The sequence below is a fragment of the Salvelinus alpinus genome, chromosome 34, assembly GCF_045679555.1.
Source record: "Salvelinus alpinus chromosome 34, SLU_Salpinus.1, whole genome shotgun sequence".
NCBI classification, from domain to species: Eukaryota; Metazoa; Chordata; class Actinopteri; order Salmoniformes; family Salmonidae; genus Salvelinus; species Salvelinus alpinus.
This window is the reverse complement of record NC_092119.1, coordinates 6,606,229-6,623,208: the sequence shown is the minus strand read 5'-3', so window position 1 is coordinate 6,623,208 and position 16,980 is coordinate 6,606,229. Positions and strand designations below refer to the sequence as shown.

The 16,980-nt window shown below is 44.7% G+C and overlaps 1 protein-coding gene across 3 annotated transcripts in view; it reads left to right on the top strand.

Moving 5' to 3' along the window:
• eif2ak3 (eukaryotic translation initiation factor 2-alpha kinase 3) overlaps nt 1-16,980 on the top strand; it is a 113,090-nt gene that overhangs the window by 19,502 nt on the left and 76,608 nt on the right. For all 3 annotated transcript variants that reach the window (XR_011672564.1, XM_071382128.1, XM_071382129.1), the window contains exon 2: nt 11,897-12,026. Coding sequence is in view for 2 of the 3 variants with exons in the window: in XM_071382128.1 (XP_071238229.1) it covers nt 11,897-12,026 (130 nt within the window). In the remaining variant the exon portion in view is untranslated. The remainder of the gene's footprint in view (nt 1-11,896; nt 12,027-16,980) is intronic.

The window sequence follows — 16,980 nt, the reverse complement described above, 5'->3', positions numbered from 1 at the left end:
GGAATGGAACATTTCTGGGATCTTTTATTTCAGCTCATGAAACATGGGACCAACACTTTACATGTTGCGTTTATATATTTGTTCAGTGTAGTTTTAATGGAGCTATTTTTTTCTGTCTCTCTCTCGGTCTCTCTCTCGGTCTCTCTCTCTGTCTCTCTCTCTGTCTCTCTCTCGGTCTCTCTCTCGGTCTCTCTCTCGGTCTCTCTCTCGGTCTCTCTCTCGGTCTCTCTCTCGGTCTCTCTCTCGGTCTCTCTCGGTCTCTCTCTCTGTCTCTCTCTCTGTCTCTCTCTCGGTCTCTCTCTCGGTCTCTCTCTCGGTCTCTCTCTCGGTCTCTCTCTCGGTCTCTCTCTCGGTCTCTCTCTCGGTCTCTCTCTCTGTCTCTCTCTCGGTCTCTCTCTCTGTCTCTCTCTCTGTCTCTCTCTCTGTCTCTCTCTCTGTCTGTCTGTCTGTCTGTCTGTCTGTCTGTCTGTCTGTCTGTCTGTCTGTCTGTGTCTGTCTCTCTCTCGGTCTCTCTCTCGGTCTCTCTCTCTGTCTCTCTCTCTGTCTCTCTCTCGGTCTCTCTCTCGGTCTCTCTCTCGGTCTCTCTCGGTCTCTCTCTCGGTCTCTCTCTCGGTCTCTCTCTCGGTCTCTCTCTCGGTCTCTCTCGGTCTCTCTCTCTGTCTCTCTCTCTGTCTCTCTCTCGGTCTCTCTCTCGGTCTCTCTCTCGGTCTCTCTCTCGGTCTCTCTCTCGGTCTCTCTCTCGGTCTCTCTCTCGGTCTCTCTCTCTGTCTCTCTCTCTGTCTCTCTCTCTGTCTCTCTCTCTGTCTCTCTCTCTGTCTCTCTCTCTGTCTCTCTCTCTGTCTGTCTGTCTGTCTGTCTGTCTGTCTGTCTGTCTGTCTGTGTCTGTCTCTCTCTCTGTCTCTCTGTCTCTCTGTCTCTCTGTCTCTCTGTCTCTCTGTGTCTGTGTCTGTCTGTCTCTGTCTCTGTCTCTGTCTCTGTCTCTGTCTCTGTCTCTCTCTCTGTCTCTCTCTCTCTGTCTCTCTCTCTCTGTCTCTCTGTCTCTGTCTCTCTGTCTCTCTCTCTCTGCAGCCATAACTTTCTCCAGGTGCTCCCCATGTTGCTATATTTCCATTGTGCAGGGCGCGGCGCTCCTCTTCTGCTGTCTGGTCGGGGAGGGCAGAGGAGGGAATGAAGCAGAACAGCAACACACCAGCATGTAACCAGGGCTGCTTGCTGTTGCATGGTTACAACCAGACACTCTCTCTCATTGGCTCAGATCCTGAAGAGGTGCTCCTTGATTGGCTAAGTGAGGAGCGGAGTTGTGGTGTGATTGGTTGTGGCTGGAGGCAGGCTGCTGTGATTGGTCTTGGTGAATGATAGGGGCTCCTTGGAGACTGTGCCGGTGTAAACATCCTGGGTACGATTCTTCAATGGAGCTGAAGACTGTTCAGCTCTAACTCTCATGACCTGCTCTCTCTGTGTGTGTCTCTGTTTACCAGCTCTGGTCTGTCTGTGTGGACACTTGGCGTCTCTCTGAGGACCTCTGTTCTGTGTTTCTGTGGAGAGGAGCGTGGCTAATTGGCACTCTGTGTTGGCACAGACAGCACTATTGTGAAACTTGGAAAATAGTACAGCGTGGCGCATTTCTCATTCAATACTGTATTTAGTGACCATTATTATGAGGTATCCTGACGTTGTGGCTCTAGGAACCATTATTATGAGGTATCCTGACGTTGTGGCTCTAGGAACCATTATTATGAGGTATCCTGACGTTGTGGCTCTAGGAACCATTATTATGAGGTATCCTGACGTTGTGGTCCTAGGAACCATTATTATGAGGTATCCTGACGTTGTGGCTCTAGGAACCATTATTATGAGGTATCCTGACGTTGTGGCTCTAGGAACCATTATTATGAGGTATCCTGACGTTGTGGCTCTAGGAACCATTATTATGAGGTATCCTGACGTTGTGGTCCTAGGAACCATTATTATGAGGTATCCTGACGTTGTGGCTCTAGGAACCATTATTATGAGGTATCCTGACGTTGTGGCCCACCCACGGGCCCTAGTCAAAGGGGCAGTAGGTAGGCTAGCTGTTAAGGGCCAGTAGTGGCGCAGCGGTCTAAGGCACTGCATATCAGTGCAAGATGCGTCACTACAGACCCTGGTTCGATTCCAGGCTGTATCACAACCGGCCGTGAATGGAAGTCCCATAGGGCGGCGCACAATTGGGTTCGGGTTTGTCCGGGCCAGGCCGTCATTGTAAATAAGAATTTGTTCTTAAGGTTAGGCCGTCATTGTCAGTTAAGAACAAATTATTATTTACTTGCCTAGTTAAATAAAATAAATAAGAAATAAAAAAGTATCGGAAAGTTCGCTGGTTCAAATCCCAGAGCCGACTAGGTGAAAAACCTATTGATGTGCCTTTGAGCAAGACTCTTCACCCTGATTGCTCCTGTATAAGAGCGTCTGCTAAATGACTTGCCTGTAAATATCAACAGTAGGCCACTAATATAGGGATTAGGGTCCCATCTCTTTCCCGCTCACTCTCTCTGCTCTATATTCAGTGTCTAAGGGGGGCGTGGCCTGCACAGTCACCCCGTCCAGCTTCCTGTGTCTCAGAATGCCTACTGCTTAGCAACAACCAATCAGCCTAATATTTTTGGCAGAGACGTGCAGCCAATCGTGCACGTGAAAGCAAGCGTGTTTGGTGGTGGAGCGTTCTGATTGGCTGAGAGGAACACCGTTGATCTGCTGCTCGAGACAGCGTGGTGATGGTATAAATGAAAACAGATTGTGAGAGTTGATTAAAAAGAAAACATGTGTTAGCCTAATTATGTAAAGCAGTCCTGTGTCAGCTTTGTGGATAATAAAGTTGTCTTATCAGCGCCACACTGGTTCAAGGGAAACACTGTATGCTGTTGACAATGTAAACGGTGCGCTGAGGGGATAGGGCTGTTTCCTGGTTAGATGTCTCCTCTCCTAGGGCTGTTTCCTGGTTAGATGTCTCCTCTCCTAGGGCTGTTTCCTGGTTAGATGTCTCCTCTCCTAGGGCTGTTTCCTGGTTAGATGTCTCCTCTCCTAGGGCTGTTTCCTGGTTAGATGTCTCCTCTCCTAGGGCTGTTTCCTGGTTAGATGTCTCCTCTCCTAGGGCTGTTTCCTGGTTAGATGTCTCCTCTCCTAGGGCTGTTTCCTGGTTAGATGTCTCCTCTCCTAGGGCTGTTTCCTGGTTAGATGTCTCCTCTCCTAGGGCTGTTTCCTGGTTAGATGTCTCCTCTCCTAGGGCTGTTTCCTGGTTAGATGTCTCCTCTCCTAGGGCTGTTTCCTGGTTAGATGTCTCCTCTCCTAGGGCTGTTTCCTGGTTAGATGTCTCCTCTCCGGGCTGTTTCCTGGTTAGATGTCTCCTCTCCTTTTGCTGTTTCCTGGTTAGATGTCTCCTCTCCTAGGGCTGTTTCCTGGTTAGATGTCTCCTCTCCTAGGGCTGTTTCCTGGTTAGATGTCTCCTCTCCTAGGGCTGTTTCCTGGTTAGATGCCTCCTCTCCTAGGGCTGTTTCCTGGTTAGATGTCTCCTCTCCTAGGGCTGTTTCCTGGTTAGATGTCTCCTCTCCTAGGGCTGTTTCCTGGTTAGATGTCTCCTCTCCTAGCTGTCTGTAGAGCAGATCAATAAGGCAGATCAATATAACGGCCAGTTGTCCGGGAGAAGAAAAAAATCCCATTATGAAATAAATATTTTTTGCCTATTAATTAATAACATACCAGTGGATGGAAATACATTTGACCGGTCATGCTTATTGGTCTATAGGTAATTTGCATAATTTAGTGGAATTAAATTGCGCGTAGTAGTTTCCTTAGTCATTATGATTCTTATTGATCACACGTCACAGATATACAGCCTAGTTTGAGTGGTCAATCTGTCAGACTGCTGCTGATGCTGAGAGAGCTGCTGATGCTGCAGAGAGAGCTGCTGCTGCTGCAGAGAGAGCTGCTGCTGCTGCAGAGAGAGCTGCTGATGCTGCAGAGAGAGCTGCTGCAGAGAGAGCTGCTGCTGGAGAGAGCTGCTGATGCTGAGAGAGCTGCTGATGCTGCAGAGAGAGCTGCTGCTGCTGCAGAGAGAGCTGCTGCTGCTGCAGAGAGAGCTGCTGCTGCTGCAGAGAGAGCTGCTGCTGCTGCTGCAGAGAGAGCTGCTGCTGCTGCAGAGAGAGCTGCTGCTGCTGCAGAGAGCTGCTGCTGGAGAGAGCTGCTGCTGGAGAGAGCTGCTGCTGCAGAGAGAGCTGCTGCTGCAGAGAGAGCTGCTGCTGCTGCAGAGAGCTGCTGCTGCTACAGAGAGAGCTGCTGCTGCTGCAGAGAGAGCTGCTGCTGCTGCAGAGAGAGCTGCTGCAGAGAGAGCTGCTGCTGATGCTGCTGCAGAGAGAGCTGCTGCAGAGAGAGAGCTGCTGCAGAGAGAGAGCTGCTGCAGAGAGAGAGCTGCTGCAGAGAGAGAGCTGCTGCTGCAGAGAGAGCTGCTGCTGCAGAGAGAGCTGCTGCTGAGAGAGCTGCTGCTGAGAGAGCAGCTGCTGATGCTGCAGAGAGAGCTGCTGCTGGAGAGAGCTGCTGCTGGAGAGAGCTGCTGCAGAGAGAGCTGCTGCTGCTGCAGAGAGAGCTGCTGCTGCTGCAGAGAGAGCTGCTGCTGCTGCAGAGAGAGCTGCTGCAGAGAGAGCTGCTGCTGAGAGAGCTGCTGCTGCAGAGAGAGCTGCTGCTGCAGAGAGAGCTGCTGCTGCAGAGAGAGCTGCTGCTGCAGAGAGAGCTGCTGCTGCTGAGAGAGCTGCTGCTGCTGAGAGAGCTGCTGCTGAGAGAGCAGCTGCTGATGCTGCAGAGAGAGCTGCTGCTGCTGCAGAGAGAGAGCTGCTGCTGCTGCAGAGAGAGAGCTGCTGCTGCTGAGAGAGAAGCTGCTGAGAGAGAAGCTGCTGAGAGAGCAGCTGCTGAGAGAGCTGCTGCTGCAGAGAGAGCTGCTGCAGAGAGAGTTGCTGCTGCGGCTCCTCCAATCATTGCGCAACAATTCTAAATGCAATCTCGTATTTAAAACCGTTTAGATGGCCACATTTAAAAATAGCTACTATTTTTATTTCTCAACTGGTTATTGAAGCTTATTCCGCATTAGCCTTTCACGTGCTTAGGCAACGGTAGGCAGGCTATCAACACGTCAAACACCACTTTGCAATGAGCTGGAGGCAGTATGCATTTTGAAAATTTAATTAATTGGTTGAAACCTTAACAGTTTACTTCATATTATGAGGCATGTCTTAACTTGCTTCAAAGTTGCAAAGCCAAAATCTATTTCTAGAAACGTGGTGGCAATTATTTTATGAAGACTTCCATATGCCATTGAAACCATTGGCTTTTTTAATCCTAGTCATATTATCCCTTCATGCTAGTTGTTGATAGTCCTAGTCATATTAGCATCCCATGCTAGTTGTTGATAATCCTAGTCATATTAGCATCTCATGCTAGTTGATGATAATCCTAGTCATATTAGCATCCCATGCTAGTTGTTGATAATCCTAGTCATATTAGCATCTCATGCTAGTTGATGATAATCCTAGTCCTATTAGCCCCCCATGCTAGTTGTTGATAATCCTAGTCATATTAGCATCCCATGCTAGTTGATGATAATCCTAGTCATATTAGCATCCCATGCTAGTTGATGATAATCCTAGTCATATTAGCATCTCATGCTAGTTGTTGATAATCCTAGTCCTATTAGCCCCCCATGCTAGTTGTTGATAATCCTAGTCATATTAGCATCTCATGCTAGTTGTTGATAATCCTAGTCATATTAGCAACCCATGCTAGTTGATGATAATCCTAGTCATATTAGCCCCCATGCTAGTTGTTGATAATCCTAGTCAAATTAGCAACCCATGCTAGTTGTTGATAATCCTAGTCATATTAGCATCCCATGCTAGTTGTTGATAATCCTAGTCATATTAGCCCTTCATGCTAGTTGTTGATAATCCTAGTCATATTAGCATCCCATGCTAGTTGTTGATAATCCTAGTCATATTAGCCCTTCATGCTAGTTGTTGATGATCCTAGTCATATTAGCATCCCATGCTAGTTGTTGATAATCCTAGTCATATTAGCATCCCATGCTAGTTGTTGATAATCCTAGTCATATTAGCAACCCATGCTAGTTGATGATAATCCTAGTCAAATTAGCATCCCATGCTAGTTTATGATAATCCTAGTCATATTAGCATCCCATGCTAGTTGTTGATAATCCTAGTCATATTAGCAACCCATGCTAGTTGATGATAATCCTAGTCAAATTAGCATCCCATGCTAGTTGATAATAATCCTAGTCAAATTAGCATCCCATGCTAGTTGATGATAATCCTAGTCATATTAGCATCCCATGCTAGTTGTTGCATCTTTAGATCTCCCAATCTTTCAATTTCTAATGGATATTTTAATCTGTCATATGAGACCGCTAGCATGTGCCGTGTGCTTTTTACAACTGTGTTGTCCTGCTAATTGCATTATGGAACTAACATTTTAAGGTAAACATTCTGACCTGTTGCATCAGCCTCAATGCTGTTTTAAAAGTTATTTTGATGTACTGGTTGTATGAATTTGGGATCTATCGTCTCACAACTGTCCCAGACCCTGTTTGAAATAGGCTACTTCTTAGGTGAACTTTTCTACTATGGGGGGGGGTAGTGTTTGACACAGGCTAGTGATGTTGCTGTTCTTTCCTCATCTCGTCGGCTGAGGAGAAGTAAATGTGGACAGTGATTGTAACATCTTCATAGTGCTCATCAGAATTCAGTCAGAAGGACGGACGCCGTTGCATCCTGGATGTTAATATGAACGACCATAATGTGATTTGTGTCATTCTGAGCACCGTGGCTGGACGCCCTTATCATGTTACCCAATGCGTATGGGTCCGGTTCATTTCTCAAATGTCCGGTAAATTAAAATGCTGCCGGTCAAATGTCCGGTAAATTAAAATGCTGCCGGTCAAATGTCCTGTGCCACATTTTTCCTGAATGTAAACACTGCTGTAGAGTACCAGAAACAGACCAGGGAACTAATGAAACCCCGCTGTAGAGTACCAGAAACAGACCAGGGAACTAATGAAACCCTGCTGTAGAGTACCAGAAGCAGACCAGGGAACTAATGAAACCCTGCTGTAGAGTACCAGAAACAGACCAGGGAACTAATGAAACCCTGCTGTAGAGTACCAGAAACAGACCAGGGAACTAATGAAACCCTGCTGTAGAGTACCAGAAGCAGACCAGGGAACTAATGAAACCCTGCTGTAGAGTACCAGAAGCAGACCAGGGAACTAATGAAACCCTGCTGTAGAGTACCAGAAACAGACCAGGGAACTAATGAAACCCTGCTGTAGAGTACCAGAAACAGACCAGGGAACTAATGAAACCCTGCTGTAGAGTACCAGAAACAGACCAGGGAACTAATGAAACCCTGCTGTAGAGTACTAGAAACAGACCAGGGAACTAATGAAACCCTGCTGTAGAGTACCAGAAGCAGACCAGGGAACTAATGAAACCCTGCTGTAGAGTACCAGAAGCAGACCAGGGAACTAATGAAACCCTGCTGTAGAGTACCAGAAACAGACCAGGGAACTAATGAAACCCTGCTGTAGAGTACCAGAAACAGACCAGGGAACTAATGAAACCCTGCTGTAGAGTACTAGAAACAGACCAGGGAACTAATGAAACCCTGCTGTAGAGTACCAGAAACAGACCAGGGAACTAATGAAACCCTGCTGTAGAGTACCAGAAACAGACCAGGGAACTAATGAAACCCTGCTGTAGAGTACCAGAAACAGACCAGGGAACTAATGAAACCCTGCTGTAGAGTACCAGAAACAGACCAGGGAACTAATGAAACCCTGCTGTAGAGTACCAGAAACAGACCAGGGAACTAATGAAACCCTGCTGTAGAGTACTAGAAACAGACCAGGGAACTAATGAAACCCTGCTGTAGAGTACCAGAAACAGACCAGGGAACTAATGAAACCCCGCTGTAGAGTACCAGAAACAGACCAGGGAACTAATGAAACCCTGCTGTAGAGTACCAGAAACAGACCAGGGAACTAATGAAACCCTGCTGTAGAGTACCAGAAACAGACCAGGGAACTAATGAAACCCCGCTGTAGAGTACCAGAAACAGACCAGGGAACTAATGAAACCCCGCTGTAGAGTACCAGAAACAGACCAGGGAACTAATGAAACCCCGCTGTAGAGTACCAGAAACAGACCAGGGAACTAATGAAACCCTGCTGTAGAGTACCAGAAACAGACCAGGGAACTAATGAAACCCTGCTGTAGAGTACCAGAAACAGACCAGGGAACTAATGAAACCCCGCTGTAGAGTACCAGAAACAGACCAGGGAACTAATGAAACCCTGCTGTAGAGTACCAGAAACAGACCAGGGAACTAATGAAACCCCGCTGTAGAGTACCAGAAACAGACCAGGGAACTAATGAAACCCCGCTGTAGAGTACCAGAAACAGACCAGGGAACTAATGAAACCCCGCTGTAGAGTACCAGAAACAGACCAGGGAACTAATGAAACCCCGCTGTAGAGTACCAGAAACAGACCAGGGAACTAATGAAACCCTGCTGTAGAGTACCAGAAACAGACCAGGGAACTAATGAAACCCCGCTGTAGAGTACCAGAAACAGACCAGGGAACTAATGAAACCCTGCTGTAGAGTACCAGAAACAGACCAGGGAACTAATGAAACCCTGCTGTAGAGTACCAGAAACAGACCAGGGAACTAATGAAACCCCGCTGTAGAGTACCAGAAACAGACCAGGGAACTAATGAAACCCCGCTGTAGAGTACCAGAAACAGACCAGGGAACTAATGAAACCCCGCTGTAGAGTACCAGAAACAGACCAGGGAACTAATGAAACCCTGCTGTAGAGTACCAGAAACAGACCAGGGAACTAATGAAACCCTGCTGTAGAGTACCAGAAACAGACCAGGGAACTAATGAAACCCTGCTGTAGAGTACCAGAAACAGACCAGGGAACTAATGAAACCCTGCTGTAGAGTACCAGAAACAGACCAGGGAACTAATGAAACCCCGCTGTAGAGTACCAGAAACAGACCAGGGAACTAATGAAACCCCGCTGTAGAGTACCAGAAACAGACCAGGGAACTAATGAAACCCCGCTGTAGAGTACCAGAAACAGACCAGGGAACTAATGAAACCCTGCTGTAGAGTACCAGAAACAGACCAGGGAACTAATGAAACCCTGCTGTAGAGTACCAGAAACAGACCAGGGAACTAATGAAACCCTGCTGTAGAGTACCAGAAACAGACCAGGGAACTAATGAAACCCTGCTGTAGAGTACCAGAAACAGACCAGGGAACTAATGAAACCCCGCTGTAGAGTACCAGAAACAGACCAGGGAACTAATGAAACCCCGCTGTAGAGTACCAGAAACAGACCAGGGAACTAATGAAACCCCGCTGTAGAGTACCAGAAACAGACCAGGGAACTAATGAAACCCTGCTGTAGAGTACCAGAAACAGACCAGGGAACTAATGAAACCCTGCTGTAGAGTAACCAGAAACAGACCAGGGAACTAATGAAACCCCGCTGTAGAGTGGACCAGAAAGCTTATGACCAGGGAACTAATGAAACCCTGCTGTAGAGTACCAGAAACAGACCAGGGAACTAATGAAACCCTGCTGTAGAGTACCAGAAACAGACCAGGGAACTAATGAAACCCTGCTGTAGAGTACCAGAAACAGACCAGGGAACTAATGAAACCCAGCGGGTGTAGAGTACCAGAAACAGACCAGCGGAACTAATGAAACCCCGCTGTAGAGTACCAGAAACAGACCAGGGAACTAATGAAACCCTGCTGTAGAGTACCAGAAACAGACCAGGGAACTAATGAAACCCTGCTGTAGAGTACCAGAAACAGACCAGGGAACTAATGAAACCCTGCTGTAGAGTACTAGAAACAGACCAGGGAACTAATGAAACCCTGCTGTAGAGTACCAGAAACAGACCAGGGAACTAATGAAACCCCGCTGTAGAGTACCAGAAGCAGACCAGAGAACTAATGAAACCCCGCTGTAGAGTACCAGAAACAGACCAGGGAACTAATGAAACCCCGCTGTAGAGGACCAGAAACAGACCAGGGAACTAATGAAACCCTGCTGTAGAGTACCAGAAACAGACCAGGGAACTAATGAAACCCTGCTGTAGAGTACCAGAAGCAGACCAGGGAACTAATGAAACCCTGCTGTAGAGTACCAGAAACAGACCAGGGAACTAATGAAACCCTGCTGTAGAGTACCAGAAGCAGACCAGGGAACTAATGAAACCCTGCTGTAGAGTACCAGAAACAGACCAGGGAACTAATGAAACCCCGCTGTAGAGTGACTCAGTAAACAGACCAGGGAACTAATGAAACCCTGCTGTAGAGTACCAGAAACAGACCAGGGAACTAATGAAACCCTGCGTGTAGAGTACCTAGAAGCAGACCAGGGAACTAATGAAACCCTGCTGTAGAGTACCAGAAACAGACCAGGGAACTAATGAAACCCTGCTGTAGAGGACCAGAAACAGACCAGGGAACTCTAACAAACATATCTGTTTAACATGATCATCAAAATATATTGTGCAATAAGCACTTATTCATGAATTAATGAATAGCATTATGGCTTCTTATTTTACCATTATGAGTTCTTAAATAACCTAAGTTCATTATTTATTCAGGCTGCAGATGGAATAGGAAGCTTATGATTGTGCAATTATGTATAATTAGGTTCAGTCATTATGATCAGGTTAAGTCTGGTCCAGTCATTCAACACTACTAATAGGTGTATTAACCCCCTGCTCCACTGATCTGACTAATAGGTGTATAAACCCCCTGCTCCACTGATCTGACTAATAGGTGTATAAACCCCCTGCTCCACTGATCTGACTAATAGGTGTATAAACCCCCTGCTCCACTGATCTGACTAATAGGTGTATAAACCCCCAGCTCCACTGATCTGACTAATAGGTGTATAAACCCCCTGCTCCACTGATCTGACTAATATGTGTATAAACCCCCAGCGCCACTGATCTGACTAATAGGTGTATAAACCCCCTGCTCCACTGATCTGACTAATAGGTGTATAAACCCCCTGCTCCACTGATCTGACTAATAGGTGTATAAACCCCCTGCTCCACTGATCTGACTAATAGGTGTATAAACCCCCTGCTCCACTGATCTGACTAATAGGTGTATAAACCCCCTGCTCCACTGATCTGACTAATAGGTGTATAAACCCCCTGCTCCACTGATCTGACTAATAGGTGTATAAACCCCCTGCTCCACTGATCTCTAATAGGTGTATAAACCCCCTGCTCCACTGATCTGACTAATAGGTGTATAAACCCCCAGCTCCACTGATCTGACTAATAGGTGTATAAACCCCCTGCTCCACTGATCTGACTAATAGGTGTATAAACCCCCTGCTCCACTGATCTGACTAATAGGTGTATAAACCCCCTGCTCCACTGATCTGACTAATAGGTGTATAAACCCCCTGCTCCACTGATCTGACTAATAGGTGTATAAACTCCCTGCTCCACTGATCTGACTAATAGGTGTATAAACCCCCTGCTCCACTGATCTGACTAATAGGTGTATAAACCCCCTGCTCCACTGATCTGACTAATAGGTGTATAAACCCCCTGCTCCACTGATCTGACTAATAGGTGTATAAACCCCCTGCTCCACTGATCTGACTAATAGGTGTATTAACACCCAGCTCCGTTGATCTCTAATAGGTGTATAAATCCCCTGCTCCAGTGATCTTTAATAGGTATATTAACACCCAGCTCCGTTGATGCTGTGTGACTGGTATTAACCCCCCGGTCTTCCCTTCTTCCCCAGCTCTCTGGTGATCATCAGTACTCTGGACGGTCGTATCTCAGCTCTAGACCCCTACAACCAGGGACGCAAACAGTGGGACCTGAACGTAGGGTCAGGATGTCTGGTCTCATCCAGCCTCAGCAAACCAGAGGTAACCTATGACATAACCTATGACATAACCTATAGCCTATGACATAACCTATAGCCTATGACCTATGACATAACCTATGACATAAAGCTGATGACATAACATATAGCCTATGACATAACCTATAGCCTGTGACATAACCTATGACAACCTATGACATAACATATAGCTTATGACATAACATATATCCTATGACATATAACCTATGACATAACCTATGACATGACATATAACCTATGACATGACATATAACCTATGACATAACATATAGCCTATGACATAACATATAGCCTGTGACGTAACATATAGCCTGTGACGTAACATTTAACATGTGACATAACCTATGACAACCTATGACATAACATATAGCTTTTGACATAACATATAACCTATGACCTATAACCTGTGACATAACCTGTGACATAACATATAACCTGTGACATAACATATACCGTATAACCTATGACATAACATATAACCTGTGACTATACATATAACCTGTGACATAACATATATCCTAATTACAAATGACTAAAATGTGAATGATATAACCTATGACATAACATATACCGTATAACCTATGACATAACATATAACCTGTGACATAACATATAACCTAATTACAAATTACTAAAATGTGAATGTTATAACCTATGACATAACATATAACTTATGACATAACCTGTTACATAACACAACCTATAACCTGGAACATAACATATCACCTGTACCAGTTCCCACTGTATATAGCCTCCACATTGACTCTGTACCGGTACCCCCTGTATATAGCCTCCACATTGACTCTGTACCGGTACCCCCTGTATATAGCCTCCACATTGACTCTGTACCGTAATACCCTGTATATAGCCTCCACATTGACTCTGTACCGGTGCCCCCTGTATATAGCCTCCACATTGACTCTGTACCGAGTACCCCCTGTATATAGCCTCCACATTGACTCTGTACCGTAACCCTGAGACATTGACTCTGTACCGGTACCGTGAATCAACCCTGTATATAGCCTCCACATTGACTCTGTACCGGTACCCCCTGTATATAGCCTCCACATTGACTCTGTACCGGTACCCCCTGTATATAGCCTCCACATTGACTCTGTACCGGTACCCCCTGTATATAGCCTCCACATTGACTCTGTACCGGTACCCCCTGTATATAGCCTCCACATTGACTCTGTACCGGTACCCCCTGTATATAGCCTCCACATTGACTCTGTACCGTAACACCCTGTATATAGCCTCCACATTGACTCTGTACCAGTACCCCCTGTATATAGCCTCCACATTGACTCTGTACCGTAACACCCTGTATATAGCCTCCACATTGACTCTGTACCGGTACCCCCTGTATATAGCCTCCACATTGACTCTGTACCGGTACCCCCTGTATATAGCCTCCACATTGACTCTGTACCGTAACACCCTGTATATAGCCTCCACATTGACTCTGTACCAGTACCCCCTGTATATAGCCTCCACATTGACTCTGTACCGTAACACCCTGTATATAGCCTCCACATTGACTCTGTACTGGTACCCCCTGTATATATCCTCCACATTGACTCTGTACCGTAACACCCTGTATATAGCCTCCACATTGACTCTATACCGGTACCCCCTGTATATAGCCTCCACATTGACTCTGTACCGGTACCCCCTGTATATAGCCTCCACATTGACTCTGTACCGGTACCCCCTGTATATAGCCTCCACATTGACTCTGTACCGTAACACCCTGTATATAGCCTCCACATTGACTCTGTACCGGTACCCCCTGTATATAGCCTCCACATTGACTCTGTACCGGTACCCCCTGTATATAGCCTCCACATTGACTCTGTACCGTAACACCCTGTATATAGCCTCCACATTGACTCTGTACTGGTACCCCCTGTATATAGCCTCCACATTGACTCTGTACCGTAAAACCCTGTATATAGCCTCCACATTGACTCTGTACCGTAACACCCTGTATATAGCCTCCACATTGTTATTCTTATTGTGTTATTTTTATTATTTGTTCTTATTTTAGTCTACTTGGTAAATATTTTCTTCTTGAACTGCCCTTTTGGTTAAGGGCTTGTTAGTAAGCATTTCACGGTAAAGTCTACACTTGTTGTATTCGGAGCATGTGACACATAAAGTTTGATTTAACCTATGACCTATAACCTGTGACATAACATATGCCCTATAACCTGTGACATAACGTATGACCTATAACCTGTGACATATAACCTGTGACATAACATATAACCTATGGCATAACATATAACCTTTGACATAACATATAACCTATAACCTGTGACATAACATATAACCTATGACATAACATATGACCTGTGACATAACATATAACCTATGATATTACATTTAACTTATCATATAACATATAACTTATAACCTATGACATATAACTTGTGACATGACATATGACATGACATATAACCTGTGACCTATAACATATAACCTATGACATATAACCTGCGACGACCTATAACCTGTGACATGACCTATAACCTGTGACGTGACCAATGACTTATAACCTGTGACATGACCTGTGACATGACCTGCGACCTGTGACCTGACCATGGCCTATAATCTGTGACATGACCTGTGACCTGTGACATAACCTGTGACCTGTGACATGACCTATACCCTGTGAAATAACATAACATATAACCTATAACATGTAACTTATAACAACATATAACCTATGACATAACATACAACTTATAACCTATGACATAAAATATAACATAACCTATGATATCACATATAACATGTGCCATAACATATGACCTATAACATTTGACCTATAACCTGTGACAATATATAACCTGTGACAATATATAACCTGTGACAATATATAACCTGTGACCTTTAACTTGTGACATGACCTATAACCTGTGACATGACCTATAACCTGTGACATGACCTATAACCTGTGACATGACCTATAACCTGTGACATGACCTATAACCTGTGACATAACCTGTGTCATGACCTATGACTTATAACCTGTGACATTACCTATGACCTGTGGCATGACCTATGACCTGTGACATGACCTATGGCATGAAACCTTTGACGACCTATAACCTGTGCCATGACCTATGACCTATAACCTGTGACATGACCTGTGGCATGACCTATAACCTGTGACCTGACCTATGACCTTTAACCTGTGACATGACCTATAACCTGTGACATGACCTATGACCTATAACCTGTGACATGACCTATAACCTGTGACATGACCTATGACCTATAACCTGTGACATGACCTATAACCTGTGACATGACCTATGACCTATAACCTGTGAAATGACCTATGACCTTTAACCTGTGACATGACCTATAACCTGTGACATGACCTATGACCTACAACCTATGACATAACCTATGACCTTTACCCTGTGACATAACGTATAACCTATTCCCTGTAACTTATAACCTATAACTTATAACATATAACCTATGACATAACATTTAACGTACAACCTATGACAACATATAATCTATGACATAACATATAACCTATAGCCTATGACCTATGTCGTATAACCTGTGACATAACATTTAACCTAATTGACAGAGTGAAAAAAAGGAAGCCTGTACAGAATACAAATATTACAAAACATGCATCCTGTTTGCAACAAGACACTAAAGTACTACTGCACAAAATGTTTCAAATAAATTAACTTTTTGTCCTGAATACAAAGCATTATGTTTGGGGCAAATCCAATACAACACATTACCGAGTACGACTCTCCATATTTTCAAGCATAGTGGTTGCTGCATCATGTTATGGGTATGCTTGTCATTGTTAAGGACTAGGGAGTATTTTAGGATAAAAAGAAATGGAATGGAGCTAAGCACAGGCAAAATCCTAGAGGAAAACCTGGTTCAGTCTGCTTCCAACAGACACTGGGAGATGAATTCACCTTTCAGCAGGACAATAACCTAAAACACAAGGCCAAATATACACTGGAGTTGCTTACCAAGAATGCAGTGAATGTTCCTGAGTTACAGTTTTGACTTAAATCTACTTAGAAATCTATGGCAAGACCTGAAAATGGTTGTCTGGCAATGATCAACAACCAATTTGACTGAGCATGAAGAATTTAGAAAATAATTATGGGCAAATGTTGCACAATCCAGGTGTGCAAATCTTTTGAAGATTTACCCAAAATACTCTGTAATCGCTGCCAAAGGTGCTTCTACAAACTATTGACTCGGGAGTGTGAATATGTATGTAAATTAGATATTTCTGTATTTCATTTTCAATACATTTTTAAAAAATCCTATAAACATGTTTTCACTTAGTAATTATTGGGTATTGTGTGTAGATGGGTGAGGAAAAATGTCACATTTAATCCATTTTGAATTCAGGCTGTAACACAACAACATAAGTCAAGGGGTATGAATAGTTTCTGAAGGCCACTGTACATAACATATATAATATAACCTATAACATACAAACAGTGGGACCTGAACGTAGGGTCGGGATGTCTGGTCTCATCCAGCCTCAACAAACCAGAGGTAACCTATGACATAACCTATGACATAACATATAGCCTATTACATATAACCTATGACAGCCTATGACATAACCTATAGCCTATGACATAACCTATAGCCTGTGACATAACCTATGACATAAAGCTTATGACATAACATATAGCCTATGACATAACCTATAGCCTGTGACATAACCTATGACAACCTATGACATGACATAACATATAGCTTATGACATAACATATATCCCATGACAAACATTAGGACAGACTGACCAGGGGATTCCAGGTGAAAGCTATGATCCCTTATTGATGCCACGTGTTAAATCCACTTTAATCGGTGTAGATGAAGAGGAGGAGACGGGTTAAATCCACTTTAATCGGTGTAGATGAAGGGGAGGAGACGGGTTAAATCAACTT